The following is a 19,346-nucleotide window of genomic DNA, read 5'->3' as shown; positions in this document are numbered from 1 at the left end:
CATACATACATATACATATACACACACCAGTGTCACAGTATCCAGATTTAGCTTTTAGTAGTTTCATTCTTCAGGGATCTTCCTCGAGCGATCTCAACATAAACATATACTGATTTTTTTTTGGCCAAGGAGAAAAAAGGGGGAACACTAACACATCATCTTTTAAGTTGATATGGCAAACTTGTTTACAGTTTCTTATTTACACATTCAGCAGTTACAGAACAACAAGTATTTGGAGTTGTGTTTCTGGCCACCTGAGGAATGTTGGCTTAGTATTCACTCTCTTAGGTCTGTTTTGGGTCTCCGCCAATTCCTGAGGGAAATATCTGGCTCTTTAGCTGCTAAATGCTCCACTATGTCCACCAGCTAGACACTTTGTCTGTCTGCTGTTTGGTGGTGAGCAGGTAGTGGTTTATTAGAGCTTGTTCTTTTCTTTTGAGTATACTATTGGGTCACTTTTCTGGTGCAAACACATTAACACTCAAACACTTCTTAGAATCCCTGTGTAGTAAGAAATTGGTCACAGCTAATTAACTTGATTAGAATCTCTAAAGAGATAAATCAAATAAACAATACAACTAAGTAATAAAGACAGTGCCTAGTCATCTAGACATGGACTCTTCACAAAGATCATGAAAGTTAACAGACTACTTCTGACTTCAATGATTGACCAGGTCTGACCTCTAATACTTACATAGTCAAATCGTTCAGCGTTGCTTGCACCTTGCTGAGGGGAGAACAAGTGAATAAGCAGTCAGTACAGTTCATCCAGCAAAGGATGTAGCAGAGGACAAGCACAACATCAGAAAAAGATTATACTAAGATGATAATGCTGACAAATTCAAACTACGGAATTAGAAAAGACATGAATAGATTTTTATTACAAACAAAATGTAAAAATCACATGAGCTTGTTACTTGCCAAGAATTAAACAGGTAGATACAAAATATTAATAAGATTAGCTTGCAAATAGGTTACAAAGAAGGAGGTCTTTTTGAGTTGAAAGGGAGTACTTTAGTAGACATGTGCATTACCAGAGCTTAGCCAGTTAAAGAAAAAGACATGTCTCACTATGCCATCGCACCGATTCCAAAATGATTATTTTAATTAAAATTATTATTTCAAGTCTGAAGTGTTAAAAAAAAAAAAAAAAAAAGACAATTTTTCAAAATCTGAAGCAGCTCCGACTGCGTGTATGTTTTTACATAAAATACACATGGGTGTATGAACGCATGTTTGTATTATGGGTTACCATAATGCAGGTGTGTTTGAGGATGTGTGTCTACTGTAGGTCAACATGTGTCATGTGCAAAGAGCCTGTCAGCCAAAACAGAGGGAAGGGAACAAAGGGAGGAATGGTCTTCCTCTGAGGAATATATCCACAGCTTGTACTGTAGCTCAGTGTACATTTTGCATGCTCATTGATGCTAACTATTACACCAAAGAAAACACAGCAACAAAAAAAAAAAAAATTAATTATATCTATATCTAGATAGATAGAGATATAGATATATATAGATAGAGATAGAGATATAGATATATATATATATATAGATATAGACATTCGCATGCACATACTATACTATAGCATTAGTTGCCAATAATAAAAATACTGAACAATTTATGATGTGGATGGTGTGACAAGATTAACTTTACATTTAAAAATGCAAATGCTTCATGTGTGACTGACAGCACGTTTTTAAAAATTCTACACTTTACTGTGCAGTAAAAAAAAAGTTATTGACACGGATGGAGGTGTTAAAGAGTCACTAAATGGGGTTTCTACACAGCTGATTGAGGGAGAAAGAGAGAAGAGAGGGGGGGGGGGGTCAGGGGATTGGGAGAATGCGAGGAGATAGATATGGAAAAGGAAGAAAAAATTACCAACGTCATTTGACCTGCAGCAGCAGTCATTATTTCCCACAGTTCCTAAGTCTGGAAAATATGCAACAACATACAAAAACAGCAACAACATGTAGCCTTCAAGCACCATGTAACAACAGTTTGGGGCATTCTGCCACGGCAACCATCCCATAGTTTTCCCACCGGGGTTAAAGCAAACTGGGCGACATGATCAACGGCTTGACATTTGCACTTCAGTATAGAAAAAATGAAAAAAACAACACATTGAGACACTGATGACAATGGTGAGCGGATGTGGACACGGACACACATGATTGTCTCGTCAAATGTGATGTTGTCTTCGTCTAGAAGGCAGTTGAACAGGTTATGACAGGATGGAGGAGAAGCCCCGTCACACGATATTGTAAATCAAAGAGGAACTGGTGGAAACCCGTTTGATTTGACTATTGTAAGTACAGGAGCTCAGCTACCGTAAGTGCTCCTGAGTTGCCTACGTAAGGGGGAGCTTACTGGATGTGGCATTTCAAAGAATAAAACAAGTAGATTTCTGGTAATAAATTATTTTAAAAAATACAGTGGATGTTCTTCTGCTTCATCTTAGCGCAGTAAAGATCTACTCGCACCACTGCCAGCAATGTTTAAGAAGTAGTTCAACATTTTATACGCTTTCCTTCAGAGAGTGAGATGAAAAGATCAAGAGCGTGTTTAGCTAGTTTGGCATAAGGACTGAAGCAGGGTGAAGCGGCAAGCTTAGCTCTATGCCAAGTTCAAAAACACACCTAGGCATGCTAAAGCCAAGGCACTAATTAAGACATTGTATTGCGCACCTTGCAATTTCTTTAGAGGGAGTGATGTGATGGAAGGAGAGGTTTTGGTTTTGCCAGTCTGGTCCGGTGTACGAGCTGAAACCGGATTGATTTTGACAAACCAGAGACATTTGTCGTTACGACCTGGTCTGGCAAATTCAAAAAGTAGCCTACATCAGCAACCTGAGAAGATGGCGTCACAGCGCTAAATCCATTATCACTTTTATTGCATCAGTAATAAGCAACATGACAGCGTTATTAACATAATGTCTGTTTATAAACAGACTAATGGAGCCAATGGAGTGTCTGTTAGGCCGTGTGCAAGAAGAACATTTCTCTCAGTCTCATTCAGGTGGCAACCTCCAGCTCTGAAAAGTGAAGCCAACCAAACTTGCAATCTTTCTAATGGCCAGCAAGGGGCGACACCTCTGGTTTCAAAAACAAGTCTGATTGTAAGTGCGTCAGGTTTGGTATCATTGTGCCCGTGTCGAGACCAAAACCATAACATGTGCTCACCGACCAGCAGGTTAGCTGGCGTCCCCCTGTTTTCAGTCTTTTTGCTAAGCTAGCTAAGCATGTCCGGACTCCAGCTTCGTACTTAAAAGCGGCCATTTTTGCCACTTGGTCGAATGTGTAACCAAACACACAAATGGGGCAAAGTTACATTAGCATTAATGTAGGTTCATATTTCTGACCACCCGAGGAATGTAAGCTTAATTTTCCACTCTTTGTTTAGCTCTGGTTTTGGCTCTCTATCAACTCCAGAGGGAAATGTCTGGCTCTTTAGCTGCTTAATGCTCCACCCTTTCACCAGCTAGTTGCTAACGTTATCCGTCTGCTGTTTGTTACCAAGGAATACAATGTACAGTTGTTTGCTGAACACCTTTTCCTGACGCGGCGGAAAGCAACATTAATGAGAGCTGAGAAAGTGATCAAAACAGTAGAGCTGCAAGCCATTTAACCAAAACAATGTCAAAAAAAAAACTACAAATGTGGGAAGCTGCAGAGATGGGTGATAATCCCTTGTGCGTTTTTCACTAAAACCAAACCCTTTGACATTACAGATAGCGATTTGCTGATACAAAATTAAGGAGTGTAGTCTTATCGTTAATTTATTAAGAACTGTTAAACTACAACCAAAAGTAAACTTTCCCACTGCTGTCTGTGGTCACTTGTGTGTATTGCAGTAAACCATTGAACACACTTTGTACGAGGTGACAGAATGCTAACTGGCTAAACAACTATAAATCCGGGACTTAGTATTTTGTGACTTCAAACCTGTTTAAGTTGAGCAGTTGTGTGACAACAGCAACAAAAACTGAAATATGCGTCTCAATGACAGCACCTGTTGTCTGTTGTATACTATAGAGAAATTGCAGTTATTGGGATTAAGAGAGTAAAACCACTTGTTCCACTTATTTAAATCTACCATCATCGACCCCAGTTCAAGTGGCTGCATGTTGGTTTGCTGTTGTGGAAAAACAACAGCACAATATTTAATCTCAAAAGGCTAAAATTGCAAATAAATGCCAATGTGTCTGAAGGATTTCCCTGTCAACAGACAGAATATTAGGCTAACTATATTTAAGTTGACTAGGGTTATGTTTGCATGGTGATAATGCTCAACAATCACAGGTGAAAAAAAAAAAAAAAAAAAAAAGCAATGTGATTTTAACAACATGGACACTGAAAACACACAGGTCCCAGACCCTGAGAGTATTAGAGGTCCAAAATCAGATCAAGATCAAACAGGCCACATGCTTCAGCATGCTTTGTCAAACATAGTGGATGATTTTGGCATCATCTACAGTTTAATTACTCTGTGAAGGATTTCATTAAATTCCCTCTCTAGATTGCTTCCTCCCCCCCCCAAAACAACTTAATAATAGTAATCCCATCTCCAAGCTTTGGTAGCACATCGTTTCTTAAAAAAATCAATAATGATTACAAATTCAGTTTAAAGTACTTTGGACAAAAGCTTGACATAACATCAGGTCATCTCCAGAAAACGCTACAGTCAAATACATGTCCTTGGCGTTGAGAGTTTTGAAGCAATTAACAGGGAATGTGTAAAAAAAAAAAGAAAAAAAAGAATGTACAGTTCAACACAGCAAAAAGAAACATCAAACATCTTTGATTGACTCTTGCATCCGTAAGAAGATATTTATACACAACTCATGTACGAGTGTGTGTCCATGAGACAATTATTCTTAATTATTCACTGCTAGCACTAACTATTCAAAGAGAGGCTGGTTAGGTTGACGAGTTAAACATCAAACCTGAGAACATTAACAGCTGTAAGGAGGTAAATAATCAAACCGAATGGACTAGGCTGGTATTTAAAGGGTAACTTCCAATATTTTTCAATCCGGACCCTATTGTTTTTGTGTCTATGTGACAAATACTGTTTTTGAACTTGGTCCAGAGGGCGATCGCAGTCACAACCACCAATAGAAAGAAAATCATTGTATTCCTCTGTAGGGTCCTTTATATAATGCTGAAGATACTTAGAACAACAGCAGCTTGTTTGATTTGATGGACGTTTCATTTCCTAACTCTCTGTCAATCTGTCTTCACGCCGAGTTACCCAGGAGACACTCAAACAGTGTAACACCAGACTTTGGTCACAAAATGGGAGGAGCTGTGGCAGGTGAGGTCTTATCGCAGACTGGGTGCAGGTTTGCGTGCAGCTGCATTTGACTAGCTCTCCATCCAGGTTATTTTCAGCAGGGCCAGTAACAGTGTGTGTGAGTTTTCTGGGGCTCGCTAAGTGCCTTCAGGAAGGATTAGCACAAGTCTTAATCACCACAATAAGACACGTCAGTGGACTTAACGTAGTGACCTAGAAATGATCCCAGCTGAGTCAAGAGTCATAAATATCTGCACACACTGGGAAGTCTATAGTCTACTGAGTAAGTAACAATACCACCACATAATAACTAAAAAAAAAGAAAAGGTCTGACAAGCGTGGACATGGTGTTAAATTGGCAAAACACTGCATTACTGTGAGTGGGTTTCATTGTGTTCAAACAAATGTAGGTTAATTGGGCCACTGTTAAAAAGTCAAATTGTATCTGCTGCCAATAATTATGTTAAGCTTGATTTTATTTACTCGATAAAGCAGCTCAATAATACCCACCATACAGGAATTATATCGCTACGGTTTCAGTGGAAATGACGAACAGACTGGACATAAAAACACACATGAAGAACGGAGAGGGAGAAGTGTTATTGCTTTTACCTTAATCAGTGAAGTACAAACAATAGCGCCAGCATTAACCATGGGGTTGTGGGGCTTATCTGCAAAACAACAAGACCTCCGTTAGAGTGCTGTAGAGGAACTGAGAGCTGTGTATATAGACCGGTCAAACAATGACAATCAAATATTGTACATGTAGAGCACACATTGACTCAAGATACAACAGATAAAAAACAACTACTTTAAGAAAAGTACATATGAAATAGCAGCAGGACTTATTTAATCTATAGTTTTGTTTGACATGGCACATAACCAAGTGTTTGTGTTGATATGTTTGTAGGTTTTGGCACGTACATAACATGGCAGGTGACAAAGTGTTTTGGCATATTTGTCCTCACTTAGTGTCTGCTGTTGTGTTAGGAACTAAACCGAGCTTTGTGCCACACACCTGCAAAACTGACCGTTTGACAACGGTGACTACAATACGAATCCTGTTGAAGAAGAGTATTGAATGCATTTCAACACATTAAAAACAAATTATTCCAGTTCTTGTTGACCCATTTTGCAGTTTGTAAACAACGATGACGTCAGTAAGTGTGCGCACAGAGTTTGGCAACAGAAGTAAAGCAGAGTGCAGTAGCACTCAACACCGCAACATTTTGAGGAGAAACGATAGTGTGTGTGTGTGTGTGTGTGTGTGGGCTGATAAGTGTGCGCGGACAGAAGATAAGCTCACAGACGGAAGAATATGCAATAAACAGATGGAAGGAGAAAACTAAACGCTCACCATCGTCATTCAGGAAGAGCTTATTGAAGCGCAGGCCACTGGGCTCCTTCCCAATGAAACTGTGCACGTACTCTGTGCTGTGGTCGTGAATAGCGACGGCGTACTTCAGAGGCTTGACACAGGACTGCAGACAGAAGGGGACCTTGGTGTCTCCGACTGTGTGCCTACGGAAGACAACAGATGCCAATCAACATTAAGGATCAAGGACTATTTGAACACTGACTGTACCTGTCCTGGTACAAGAATGACACTGCCAACTCATTGATGTCATTTGCTGTTGTTTTAAGTTTTAAACCGTTTACTGTTGGTGTTTATATGCAAATCCTTCATGCTGCTATTTTGGCCAGAAGCCTCTTGGAAAACAGCTTTTAAATCTCAATGGGACCATCCCGTCTAAATAAAGGTAAATCTTTTATTTGTAATAAAATTTCAGTGATGAGAAACAACGTATTCAGAATGAAAAACATTATAAAGTAAATACTTATGAAGAAGATACAATTTCATAGAATAATGTTGGTGTTGGTGGAAATCCATAAACTTCAGTGACGGAGCGTTCCAGCGTGATAACACAATCAGTTCAGTACCATGTTATCTTTATGACATCCTCTCTTACACAAACATAATTAATGTATACACTCCTTGGTCGATTTACAAGAGTCTATCAGAGAACAAGCTGATCAAAACACCTGCGGACATCATTATACTACCTCATACGTTGGAATTTATCTGTTAGTTTCGTCTTTACTGGGAAATATGAGGCCAAGCACCTGTATATTATAATGCAACGCCCTGCAATAAATCAAACCATAAAGTTTGATTGACGCTTGTCTGAAACATTTATTAAGCATTGTTACATGCCTTTAATGAATACTTGATTCTGATTAGCCAATTCTAGGGTGTGTTATTTCTGTACAGCAGACCGCTGGTATGAATCACACGCCCTTGCTCAGGCTCAGCTCTGATCTCCGTACACAGCGAGCAGAAGAAAAGAAAAAAAGCATTTTTAAATCAATATTTTGAGTCAAATATTGTGTCTCATCATCATGTGGCCCTTCAGGTTAAAACATGTTTTACAAACTAAAGAGAGATTTTATTAGACAGTTAGAAACGGAATGTTTTACTAATACACATTATGAATAGTTTCTCTAAATCACAACTTGTTAGCATTCCTCACTGACACCACTGGAGGCAATTATGTAACCTACAGGGTCTCAGTGATCCCACACAGGAATGACCACAGCACAGAGCTGCCATTGTAATGGTAACTGAGAAATGTCACACAAACATTTAAAAAACATCACATTGCCGCTGTAATACTTCTGGTGTCTCACCTCTGTCCGTCGACTGTGCACAGGGAGACGGCCCACAGGTCCGGGCTGAACTTGGCAAGCTGAGGAATATAGTCGGCAACCTGAAAGAGAGGCAAGGCAGCTGAAAGATTGCCGGCGCAGCAGCGGTTCACATTACACAGCTGACGTCTGCTGAGGCTCAGGTTTCAATGGAAAGCGAACACCACTGGCAACGCAAAATAACAACTTCCTCATCTGTTGACCGGAGATGAAAAATTCACCCTCACATACCCTGTCAAAGGGAAGTTACTTTGTGCCTTCTATCTCCTTCAACTAAAAGTACAGCAAGTAATTTCCCATATATTTCAATTTTCTCATATATTGTGTTTCTATGCTTCAGTACATCCACACTAAGCTACTGTTTTTGATATTTTAAAACAATGATTTTGTGAAAGATGTTGTTCTCATTGGCTGTGATGCACAGTTCAGCATATGTTGCTGAGAAAGAGGAAGGTCCTGATTTGTCTGTCTGGAAAAAGGCCACTTCATGTCAGAATGTTTGGAAGATATGTGGCTTGTGAAAAGTGGGTCCAATATTTACTTTGGAGACTCTGCAGTGAAAAACATTGTCATGTGCTGTATTCACCCTAACTTCTCCCGTTGGAGTTAATAGACTCAGGACCTGCCGCTAGCCTCAAAATGTCTACCGTGAAAAAGTTCTCTGTTTCTGCAAATACAGACACTTCTGTTGGCCTTGGGAGCAGGAATCCCATGTACCGGATACTTTTCAACTGAGAGCTGCGAGTTTCACTGTGGGAGGTTCATACAATTTGAGAATCAGCCCTCTTTACTTATGTCTGCTGCTCTCCTGTCTTTAAATGTGTGAACATTCTGGTAGCTAAAATCTAAAATGACTTCACTCAACACACAGAAACTGGCTGCCAAAGAGACTCTTGCACCAACGTGTGAAAAAGGCAGCTCGCTCACGGCTGCTGGGGGAAAACCACTACGATCTTTTTTTTAATACATATTCTGGGTCGGATTTTTCCTTTAGGTGTAAGATGGCAATACGGTGGTTTTCAATCAGATCAGGGTGCTGCTGGATCTGTAATCAAGGACTGATGTACACCATTGATACCAGCTGATTGCAGACTGAAACCAGACTGTTAAAACAGAGTGATGGTGATGAATCTGTGCAGGCTAAATGATTCATGATGATGCACTGGGAGAAGCAAAAAGAAAAAGAAAAGAGTCATGGATCTAAGGACACACCTGTCCTCCAGAGAGCTTTTTGGCACTCTCATACAGCTCATCAATATGGGAGGTGAAGGACTGGAAGTCTGGGATGACGAACTTCTTGCGGAAGGCCTGAGTGAGCAGGACAATGTTGCTCTGGACACACCTGATGAATAAACCACAGACAGCATGCTAAAACACTGTGACTGCATGCAACTGGAGGAAAAGTTTGTCAACCAAGTTTGGACAACCGTGAAGTGTGACAAACTTCTGTGAATGTTCATAAAAGTGGCTGATGAAGAGGCTTCACCATTACATATTGATCAGCTGCTTTTTATCCATATAGTGTTGTCCAACATGAATCCATATAGCTACTCATGTTGTGTCAATGACCAAAACCACGTTCTCCGAGGGTTTCGGGAACATGTTGATGCTCACGTTTTAGGTTACTGCTAGGGTCAAAAGAATTAAGAAAAGTGGAGCGCGCCTCTGTGGACAAATGAGTCTGAGGACAAACTTCTCCTTAAGCCTTAATGTGTTGTGGTTTTCTCAGTTTGTGACCACAACACACACTAGAAGAAGTGAAAGTAAATTAAAGCTCATCATCCGGTAGACAGAAATCTATTGACTTCTACTAGTATTTGGAAGAAAGGAGGGAGGTTGGGGATTTTCAAATGAGCGCAATCTGGAGTTTCCTTTGACCAAGTATGTAATGTAATGATAACGGAAAAAACACATCTTTGGGCACTTTATAGTTACATGACCTTACGTCACATCTATTGATATCATTCTTACTGTGTTCAGGAAAAGAAAGATCTACATATAGAATATATTGCAATGAAAGTGCATTTCTCAGAATTTAATGGATGCCATTTTTCAATGAATTTGCTGATAATAAATACTGTCATCAAAATGTTTTTTGAGGCTGAAGAGACTAAACGGTTCTTGGAAACATCGTAAAAAACAAAAAAACAAAGTGCCACTATGGTGTACAGACACGCCACGCCTTACTTCTTGAATAGGTGCCTGTCCAGCGTAACGCCATCTGATGTGTTCCTTAGAGTTTCTTTGAGGGTGTCCATGCATTCCTTCAGTCTGGGATCTCCAGAGCGAAGCCCCGTGGCTTTAAGCGCCTAGAATTGAAGAGTATTTAGAAACACCTCTGAATAGAAACAATGGCCCTGTTTAGACATGGCATTAACATGCACCTTGGGTGACAGCAACAGCAATACATACATACATACATACATACATACAGGCCTGTAAGCTATACTACTGCAGCTGTATATCTCATGTCACCGTCGCTGTCCACATGTGATGCCAGGTCTGAACAGGGCCAATGCAAAAGAATCAATTAAAAGTGAGGAGACAATCTGGTGTTAATGTACTTATCAATGCTGTGACATTAGCCCCAACCATCACGCTGAACTGAACTTGAAGCACTTACTGTGAGAAATTTATGGGCAGGAATCGTCTCTTGACCATCTGCGACTGTGTGGAAGAGCAAGTCCTCCAAACTGGGCAGAATGCTTGCATTTCTTCTCCTAGGTTGGAAAGTGGTGGAAAGACACACAGGCGCGTATAAGACGGAGCACTCAACGTTAACGGTGTACATGGGGTAAGCAGCAAAGCATTTGTTGTTGTGTAAATGTAGGTAAACACAGTGGCACTGCAGTGACAGCATGGTTGGCATGCAACAGGATCGCCCTTTATCACAAGCTACAATGAAGCCCACATTCCCACGTGGCTTGCCAGTGTAAACAGAGCTTATCTGTGGCAGTTGATACACTCTTATCACATTAGTGAGGGATTCGAGCGGCTATACTGGAAACATGCTATCCAAGTGGAAGCGTTAGCCACAGAGGCGTGCGTGTCCGTTTGTGGGACGTAGCGCCCAAAGCCTTCATTGTGCGGGACAACGTTACTGAATGTTTCCTGTTGGCAGTGCTGCCTGATGGGTAACGCCATGTTTGGCTGGAAATCGGGAGATAAAGACAGATCAAAGGTAGTCACTGCTCAAAAAATGCCAGCCAGCTTTAGAACTTTCCATTCATATTTTTACTGTGCTCTGTAATGTCACGGAGAGGAGAGTCAGTGTGGATCTGTTGGGGCAGGGAGTTGGAGTCCCGTAGGCTGCATGCTCATCTCCGGCCTGAGCAAAACGCTTCAAAGCAGCTTTCAACTAACAGCCAACACTTTAGAGGTGTGTCCACCGGCAAAATGTCAGAGATGGAGGCACATTAAGCTCTCCTTAACCAAAAAAAGCACCTGTTTAATAGACACTCAATCAGTACGGTTATAACTAATGCAAACTATTGGCTTTTATATACATTTGTTAATTATATGGTCACTACACGGTCCATTCGCTCGCAACACTGTGTGTTGGGAAACGCAGCTTTAACAGCTTTTGGACCTGCAAAGCGTTTTAGGGACAACACCAATTTGTTTCGGAAATCCTTTCAATCTGGACAATAGTTGACAACAAATACCTCCTTTGGTACTTGGTAGGCATGGGACGATATGAAAATGTAATGTCCCCATTTCTTGGCTATAATAATAACAATACACGATATTATCCCAATAATCATCCGAAATTGCTTTACCTTACATTTTGTAAAGAAGCAAATGTTTTTTTTGCATCACAGGACACCCTTTTCAGTGAACATCCTTTATAGTGAAAAACAAACAATCAAACCTTAAATGGGGTAGTTATAAAATCATAAGAAACCCTCTGCATAGCGAGCTAGACTGCTTTTTCAAGTCACTCATGTGACTATATGTGGTCCTGTATCTCTAATAGTTTGATTACACAAACATAATGCCCCAGTACGGGGCGGTAGTGTCTGGAACAGTGTTAGACCAGGCCTAAATTCCAGGAATTCTCTGGTTGTCAGCGCTGCCCAGCCCACAGTGGCTCTTGGATTAATAAAGCCAACATTGTGGTCGGTTCACACGCTGGTCATGATACAGCAGTGTGGACTGCAGTGGGGTAAACTCCACTCAGTGCAGAACCAGAATTCAAAATGGTCTCGTCCAATCAAATCAAAGTCCTTTTCTCTCGATAACTAGCAGCGACTCTTCCATTTGCGCTTCAGACTGATCCTGTACGGTCTGCTGTCCCACTCCAACATCCTGCTTCTAAAGACCATGCATCACATTGAAGAAGTCATAATGCCGTTCAATGCAACCTTTTTCCACAAATAGCCAAACTTGTCCTGACAGGTGCCCTGTTAAACGGAAGCTTTTACATGGCACAGATACTTCTAATTCAACACTGACGGGGCAATGGCCACGTCACGTGAGCCACATCGGCATTTGATACGCCAGGATTCAGCCTGCACCTCCCTCTCTGCCTTCTCCTTTTGGTACATCTTCCGCTCTCCACAGAGTAAACACTCCACATATAGCCAAGGTAACTACGCCTGAACATGTGCAAACAGACCAAGATCGACAAAAATGCCGTCTGTCAGGCATGCCTAATTCAAAGGGAGTGCTACTGACCAGCACATCTGTCACTACAACAGCGTTCCACACGGCAGTCAACAGGTGCACCGCATTATCACAAGGTGAGCGGCAAAAGCAGTGTGCATCGGATGATACGCCTCACAGTGACATGTTTATGTGGAAGTTGAATTGAGGATAGAATGATGGATGAGTGGGGGATCAATCGTATTTCATACAACCGCATTCTAAGAGTGTTGTAATGAGAAAACCCTCTTAAGCAGGGGACGAGTGTTTGTGTTTCTAGACCCATGCATTTTCTGCCTTGAGGACCCAAAAGGCAGCACTTTGAGGGCCAATTAGGAAGTATTTAGGCAATTTAAGTGGCACTTCACCAAGGATCATGATACATTTGCTTTGAGTCTGTAAATAACTGACTACAGCACAAGAAGCATTTTTCACATACTTGCCTGAGGACAATTTTTTTTCTAAAAAGTGTAACGTCCATGTAGCTCACCTGCCTCATATATCAAGGTTGAGTTCTTACTGCAGGGGCCAGGGTTCGAATGCGACCCATGAACCTTTGCTGTCCATTCACTAAAGGCAAAATGTCAAAAACAATGCCAATGTATCAACTTGGCAGCAGATCAAGAGCAGAGGGATCCCAGGCTGACACTGAATTTGTTCCTTCAGAACGTTGTCGCAAAAAGGGGAAAAAAACACAAAAAAAAACAACCACAAACTTGTTTGTTCAGATTTGCCTCTGGCCTTATACTGACATCCCATTAATGCAACATGCGGATGCTTAGTGTTAATGTCTGCCAAGGCACGCTGTCATTACGTATCATCAGTGCTACAGTATATGGCAGCATTCATATCTGTGGTCAAGTTGCCCACCAGGCCTAAAACAGACACTGACCCACTGTTGGCCTTTAGTTCTAATCATTTTAGGTAACTTCTTTAACTCTAGTAACCCATCATCTGGGCAGTTTTAGTGGCCTTTCGTGCAACATCAGTGCTCCACAGAATCTGACGGGAAAACAAACCCACAAACAATAAAAGAAGCCACAGGCAAGTCGGCAAGAGCTTACACAAAAATGCCTATTTATAATAGACATGCTGAAACTGAACTTCATTGGTCATAAATACCGACAGACAGCTTATTGCAACAAGATGGGGCAGATGGCGGAATTAACAGGTGCCACGTATGCATATCACATAATCTTGTGGATGGTGGAAACTCTCAGTTGTCACCAGCAGACACTGGACTAAACTTGTCAATATCTTGGTTTAGATTGTTTCCGGTTATATTTTGAAGTTCCCAGCCTCTTGTGTCCCGTGTTTGATTCACTTCCTGTCTTTGTGGTCTTCCCTCCTTTTTTTCCCCCCTATGCAGCGGCTGTGTTTGTCATGTCTCCTCCTGTCCTCCCTAGTTGAGTTTCTATATTTTTGTCATTTCAGTATTTCCGGTTTGATGATCACTTCACTTCCTGCCTTTGTACGTTTTCCCACCACTGTGATTGTCTGCCCGTGCCTGATTGAATCCACCTGTGTCTAATCACCTGCACCTCCCCGGTGTATTCAAACCCTGTGCTCTCCTGTGTCAGTTATTCTGTAATGTTCCTGTTAATATCCCTTGTGCACTTGTCTGATTTACCCGTTTCGTGATGTTTTGCCTGTTGGATTGGTTGTTTGTGGACTCACCTGCTTTGTAGGTTTTGTTTATCTGTGAGGTTTCCCCGACCAATCAGTGGCCTGCAGTGTTTTAACTTCGCCTTTTAGTATCGACTCAGCTCGCTTGGAAGCGCTACTGGGGCGGTATATATATATATATATATATATATGAGAGACTATAACTGTTCTAATGTGTAATGAAGCAAACTGCTTGGTTGAGACGGCGGCTTTAATGACCAAAACTGCAGAACAATCGGGTGTGAATACAACCTAAAAACATCTCGTTTCTCTCCACTGGTACATTTAAAAATCCTCTTTACAGGCAGATGGCTCAGTCCATTTGCCTCTGGATGGCTGCTCATTGGGTGTAAACGGAGCACTTTGAGAGTTTCCTGGATACTAGGTAAAGATTGCGCTGTGATTTTGAAGTGTATGTTTTGCTCTGGAGGATTTAGAGCGCAGTATTGATGGCCAGTATTGTAGTATTCACACAGCATTTAGTGTTCAATTCACCCCATGTCAGGGGTCTAGTCATCTTAACATCAAAAAGCTAACTGTAAATGAATATTCAGTTATCTGGCCTGAGAGTGTGGCGATATCCATGGTCATATCAGTGACTTAACACACTTCCCTAAGTCTGTGTGTGTGTGTGTGTGTGTGTGAGCTTAACACCAAGTGTGTCTTTCACTTTCAAACTCTGTCATGTGTTTCACAACAGTCATTTGTCTGTTCCGTTTTTGATATCTTAATCTAATCCACCTCAACCCACTAAAGCTGTAACTGATCGCACAAATAGATGTACACTTATGCTGTACAACACGCCTGTGAGGCTCTCGGAAGGGAACAACAATAAAACGCTGTATCGCGATTGATTTCTCAATGCATAAACTGCATTTCCTTCTGAGATTTATCTTGTGAGGCCTCATCGACACGGCATCCCCATCTCGTGCATCAACACTTCTTTTTTTTGTGCTGCTGACCCATAAAATATGAATCACAGGACGGACCTCTGAGTACGGTAAGTTTCCATGGACACTGTCGTCCTGTGCCTCTGTGCGCACACATTCAGGCGGTCCACTTCAGGCAGAAGGGGAATACATGGACTGGAGTCACTGTACAGCTGCCAGCTGGCTGCACGGAATGTGAGAAATAAGTATTCATTTAATGCCCGACATAAGGAAAATTGAACGGGGCAATTTTGAAATTGCCAACAAAACAGGATTGACGCTATAAATCTGAATCAAGAGCTTTGTTTACTCGTGTATCTGGACGGCTGACTTTAAAATCAGTACTAGGTTTTTTTTGGGAACATGCTCTACCGTAGTGTCACGATATGGGAGATTGCAGCTCACTCTTAAGGGATAAACGGGTGACTTGAAGTGGGGTTGTATGAGGTACTTATAGTCGGTGTATTGTCTACAGTAGATGGTGGAAGGCTCGCCCCCCAGTTTAGACAAACAGAGCAAACCAATGTACTACTGCGGACGGGGGCAGCAACAAAAAAGTATTTTAGACACCAACAAGAAAGGCCCCACCTTAAAAAAAAAAAAAAATGAATAAAAAAATAAATAAAAAAAACCCAATATTAGTTTAAGGTTGCGCCATCAAGAACATTTTACCGCTTTATCGTCCCTTTCCCACTGAACTGAAACATTGTGGCATTCTTGGCAACTGTTTTTGTGGTCCTTGTAGCACTGAAGAGAGCATACTGAGAGTGATAACGAACCTGTGCTAACGAACCTGTGCTCTCTTCAACGCTGCAAGACTGTTGCCAAAACCGGTGTACGTTTTATTCCCAGTTCAGTTCCCCATCAGAAAATATTCTAAATATAGTGTATACTTAAACTGATAATGTGTTGTTGCTGCCCCTGTCCACAGCAGTACATTGTTTTGCTCCAGGGCTGGTGCTCCCGACATCTACTGTAAGTAATACACCGATTATGTCAAAGTAGCTCACTCAACCTCACTTCAAATAATCTGATCTATACCTTTTAGCTCTGTATATACCATTACTGTAACGGGTTGTATATGGACCCAAATGCAACACAGGATTCCAGAGATCTTTGGCTTCTATTGCTAACTTCAAATATAGCAGGCAGAGTTCAAACAGGGTCAGGATCAGAAGGCTGGTGGGTTTACCAGGAGTCAGGCAAGGCGGGTAAAACAGAGTCAGGCAAGGCGGGTAAAACAGGGGCAGGCAGGGTTTCCAGATACGGCAGGCAGAGTTAATCAAGATCAGGATCAGAAGGCGGGTGGGTTTATCGGGAGTCAGGCAAGGCGGGTAGAACAGGGCCAGGCAGGATCGGTAACAGGCGATCAGTCCGTGAGAGTGTGCTGGAGAGTCTGGCATAGAACCGAAGAACAATCTGGCAAATGTGTCTGGGAGGCAGGAGTCTATATAGGGGCTTGATTACTGATCAGAGGCAGGTGAGTGAACAGGTGAAGGGAGTTTAGACTAATGAGGAGGGAGTGACTGACAATAAGAGTGAGGAGGGTGTGGAGCTGAACTGTGACAATTACAACTCCATAAATATAATACCTTGACATATTGTATTTACATTGAGACAAACTATCACTTCAAATCTGGTAAAAGTTCTGGTATTTTGTAGATATATATATTCTGAAAGGTAAAAGTTGTTATTGTACAATACTTAGAAACTGCTTTGAGCTTCATGTTGTTATCTTCAGTCTTGTACAAGTGCGTTATTCTATAATTACAAATGGCAAAGGCAGTTAGGACTGAAATTACTGTTAAACAGCGAGACAACTGCATAGACTTGGACAAATGGCACAATTTGGACAAGGAGCAGTCCCTTATGAGACAAGGCGGCTTAGGCTTCATGTCTACAGCCCTATATGGACGTGGCAATGCTTCTCCAGACATAAAAAAAAGACACAAGTCAGGGAATGATAAGAGCAACTATGCACACACGGTTGGCATGCATTTTAATTGGAAACACTACAACTGTGGACAATTAAACATTACAATTGTAATAGTATATATATATGTTCTACGTGTTACTGTCACATGAAGCAGTTGAAGCCACACACAGACTTAAATGGGGTTTTCTTGTTTTCCACTTTCTATCAGCCTACTGTGGACGGGACAGAAGGGTATTGTCAGTAGCCTGGAGCAGCCCTCAAACTGTGACCCACATCCCTTCACGAAGGAGAGTGGGAGGTCACTGTAAAAGCCACAAATCAAATTCACGCAGCAATGATTATTACAAAAACTAAAAAAAGTGAGAAATAAAAAATATTATCTATCTCGTATCTCGTCCACGAGCTGGTGTTATTATCCTCCACATTTCTCTGACCTTGTCACGGGGATCCCCCGCCGCCTCGCTTTGAAACCTGCCCGCACCGAGCGGTCTCCAACAGGAGCAAACCAAACGTCACATACAAACCCGTTAAGGTGAAATAAATAAATCCTAATTGACTTTAAGTTAAGTTGCTGGCGCCGTATTTATAAAGCTTCTTGGCACCGAGCCATCGGAGGCTGCACCCAGTGTTCAAGTCACATACATAGTGTGCTCGCTGCAGATGGTAAGCTGTGTTCTTGTATATCATACGTGTGTTTTGGGTGAGCTTGTCTTGTCTATAGGCAATACATCCGTATAGTATTTTAAAGTGTACGATGTTATGTTGGCTAGTTACTGAGCGCTATTTAACGCGGTTTTAACTGCGTCTGTAACCGCTGGCGGACAGCGTAACGCACATCCGCATGCGTCACTACTCGCCATGCATCCTACGTCGGCCGTAGTGTGCCACACAGTAATGTGTTCCCCGGGGAAGTGCTTGAAACCTACTTCTCGCTGGATTCTTCGCTGCTGACGCCATCCTTCTTCAGCCGCTCTTCCAGCTCCACTGCGCCTTCCGTTTTCGTGCAGTACGAGCGGAACAAGGCGGCGCGGGGCGCGGCGGCATAGAGGACCTTCAGTGGAGTGGAGACGGCTCTGGCATCAACGGAGGCGGCGCCGAAGCAGCGGTGGCGGATCGGCGACCAGGGCTTCCGTCTGGAGCCGGACAGAGGACGCTTGAGGGTGGCTTCAAACAACTCCTTCAGCACTGTCGAACACCTAAAATGTAACATCTCAATCCTGTCGGGCTGTTGGAGAGAAAGTCGTGGTTCCAAATATATCCGGTAGCAACTACACGGCCGTTGCGTCTGCTACCACGTTGACTGACTGAGGTGCGATGACTCAGAAACACCGGCGTCCAAAAATACATAGAGGCGCACGTTCACGCCCCCGTGGCTCCTATTGGTGGAATTGACCAAAGATAGCTAATGGCACTTTCAAGTTTGCGATTGGAGTGTCTTCGTGTCTGTCAAGTCCTGTTATGTTTTGTTTTTTTCGCAGTAGGGTAGTTGAATCTCTTTGCATGGCAGGAGTACCAGCACGGGACCAAAGGAATGTATTGCAATTCCAATAATTGTGAAACAGAAAGTAAAACTCATCTATGCTATCTTCAAAGCCACAGGACTCTGTTGACAAACATATTATAGATAGTTTTACTTTCAGTTCAGTTACCCATGAGAATATATTCTAAATATAGCGTAAGACTTAATCTGATATTGATTTTTTTCTTTTTTTTTAAGATTTGGCCTTTATTTTAGGTTTCTAAAATACGTTTTGCTGCTGCCCCCCACAGTAGTAGAACACGTATTTGTTCCCGTGCTGGTGCTCCTGTCTGTTGCTGCAGGTAATACACTTATAATAACACCATAACCATGGATGGATTGCTGAACGGGCCCCCAGGCTCAGGTGCCCAATTCTCACAGTGACGGTGCCAAGAAGAGACTCAACATGACCACAAAGTAGCATAAAAAGACTACAAAGACTACAAAGAGACCAACTAAGACGCGTAAAACAGCTGCAAAGACATACAGAGACCTCAAAGACGAGAAAAAAAGGGGCAGAACAACTGCAAAGAGACACAAAATGTCTTATTTCTGAAAAAAATAAAATAATTTGTACTCAATGGTGAGAAATAAATATATATTTGTATAAATTGTGCCGTGAATTACACATGTTTGGTCATTTAAAATA

General features: G+C 41.8%; 1 protein-coding gene across 1 annotated transcript; it reads right to left on the bottom strand.

Annotated features, from left to right (window-relative positions):
• Positions 1-182: 182 nt before the first annotated feature.
• Positions 183-18,531, bottom strand: LOC116398605 (glutaminase kidney isoform, mitochondrial-like). Its single transcript, XM_031875066.1, has 8 exons — positions 18,105-18,531; positions 10,628-10,724; positions 10,192-10,313; positions 9,217-9,346; positions 7,987-8,066; positions 6,656-6,819; positions 5,911-5,969; positions 183-727 (listed from the first exon to the last, which is right to left on the bottom strand). Exons 1-8 carry the CDS (start codon positions 18,386-18,388, stop codon positions 599-601), a joined length of 1,065 nt encoding a protein of 354 aa, XP_031730926.1. The 5' UTR covers positions 18,389-18,531; the 3' UTR covers positions 183-598.
• Between the last annotated feature and the right edge of the window lie 815 nt (positions 18,532-19,346).

Source organism: Anarrhichthys ocellatus, unplaced genomic scaffold (genome assembly GCF_004355925.1).
Source record: "Anarrhichthys ocellatus isolate YVR2014 unplaced genomic scaffold, GSC_Weel_1.0 scaffold86, whole genome shotgun sequence".
NCBI classification, from domain to species: Eukaryota; Metazoa; Chordata; class Actinopteri; order Perciformes; family Anarhichadidae; genus Anarrhichthys; species Anarrhichthys ocellatus.
This window is presented reverse-complemented; position numbering and strand designations above follow the sequence as displayed.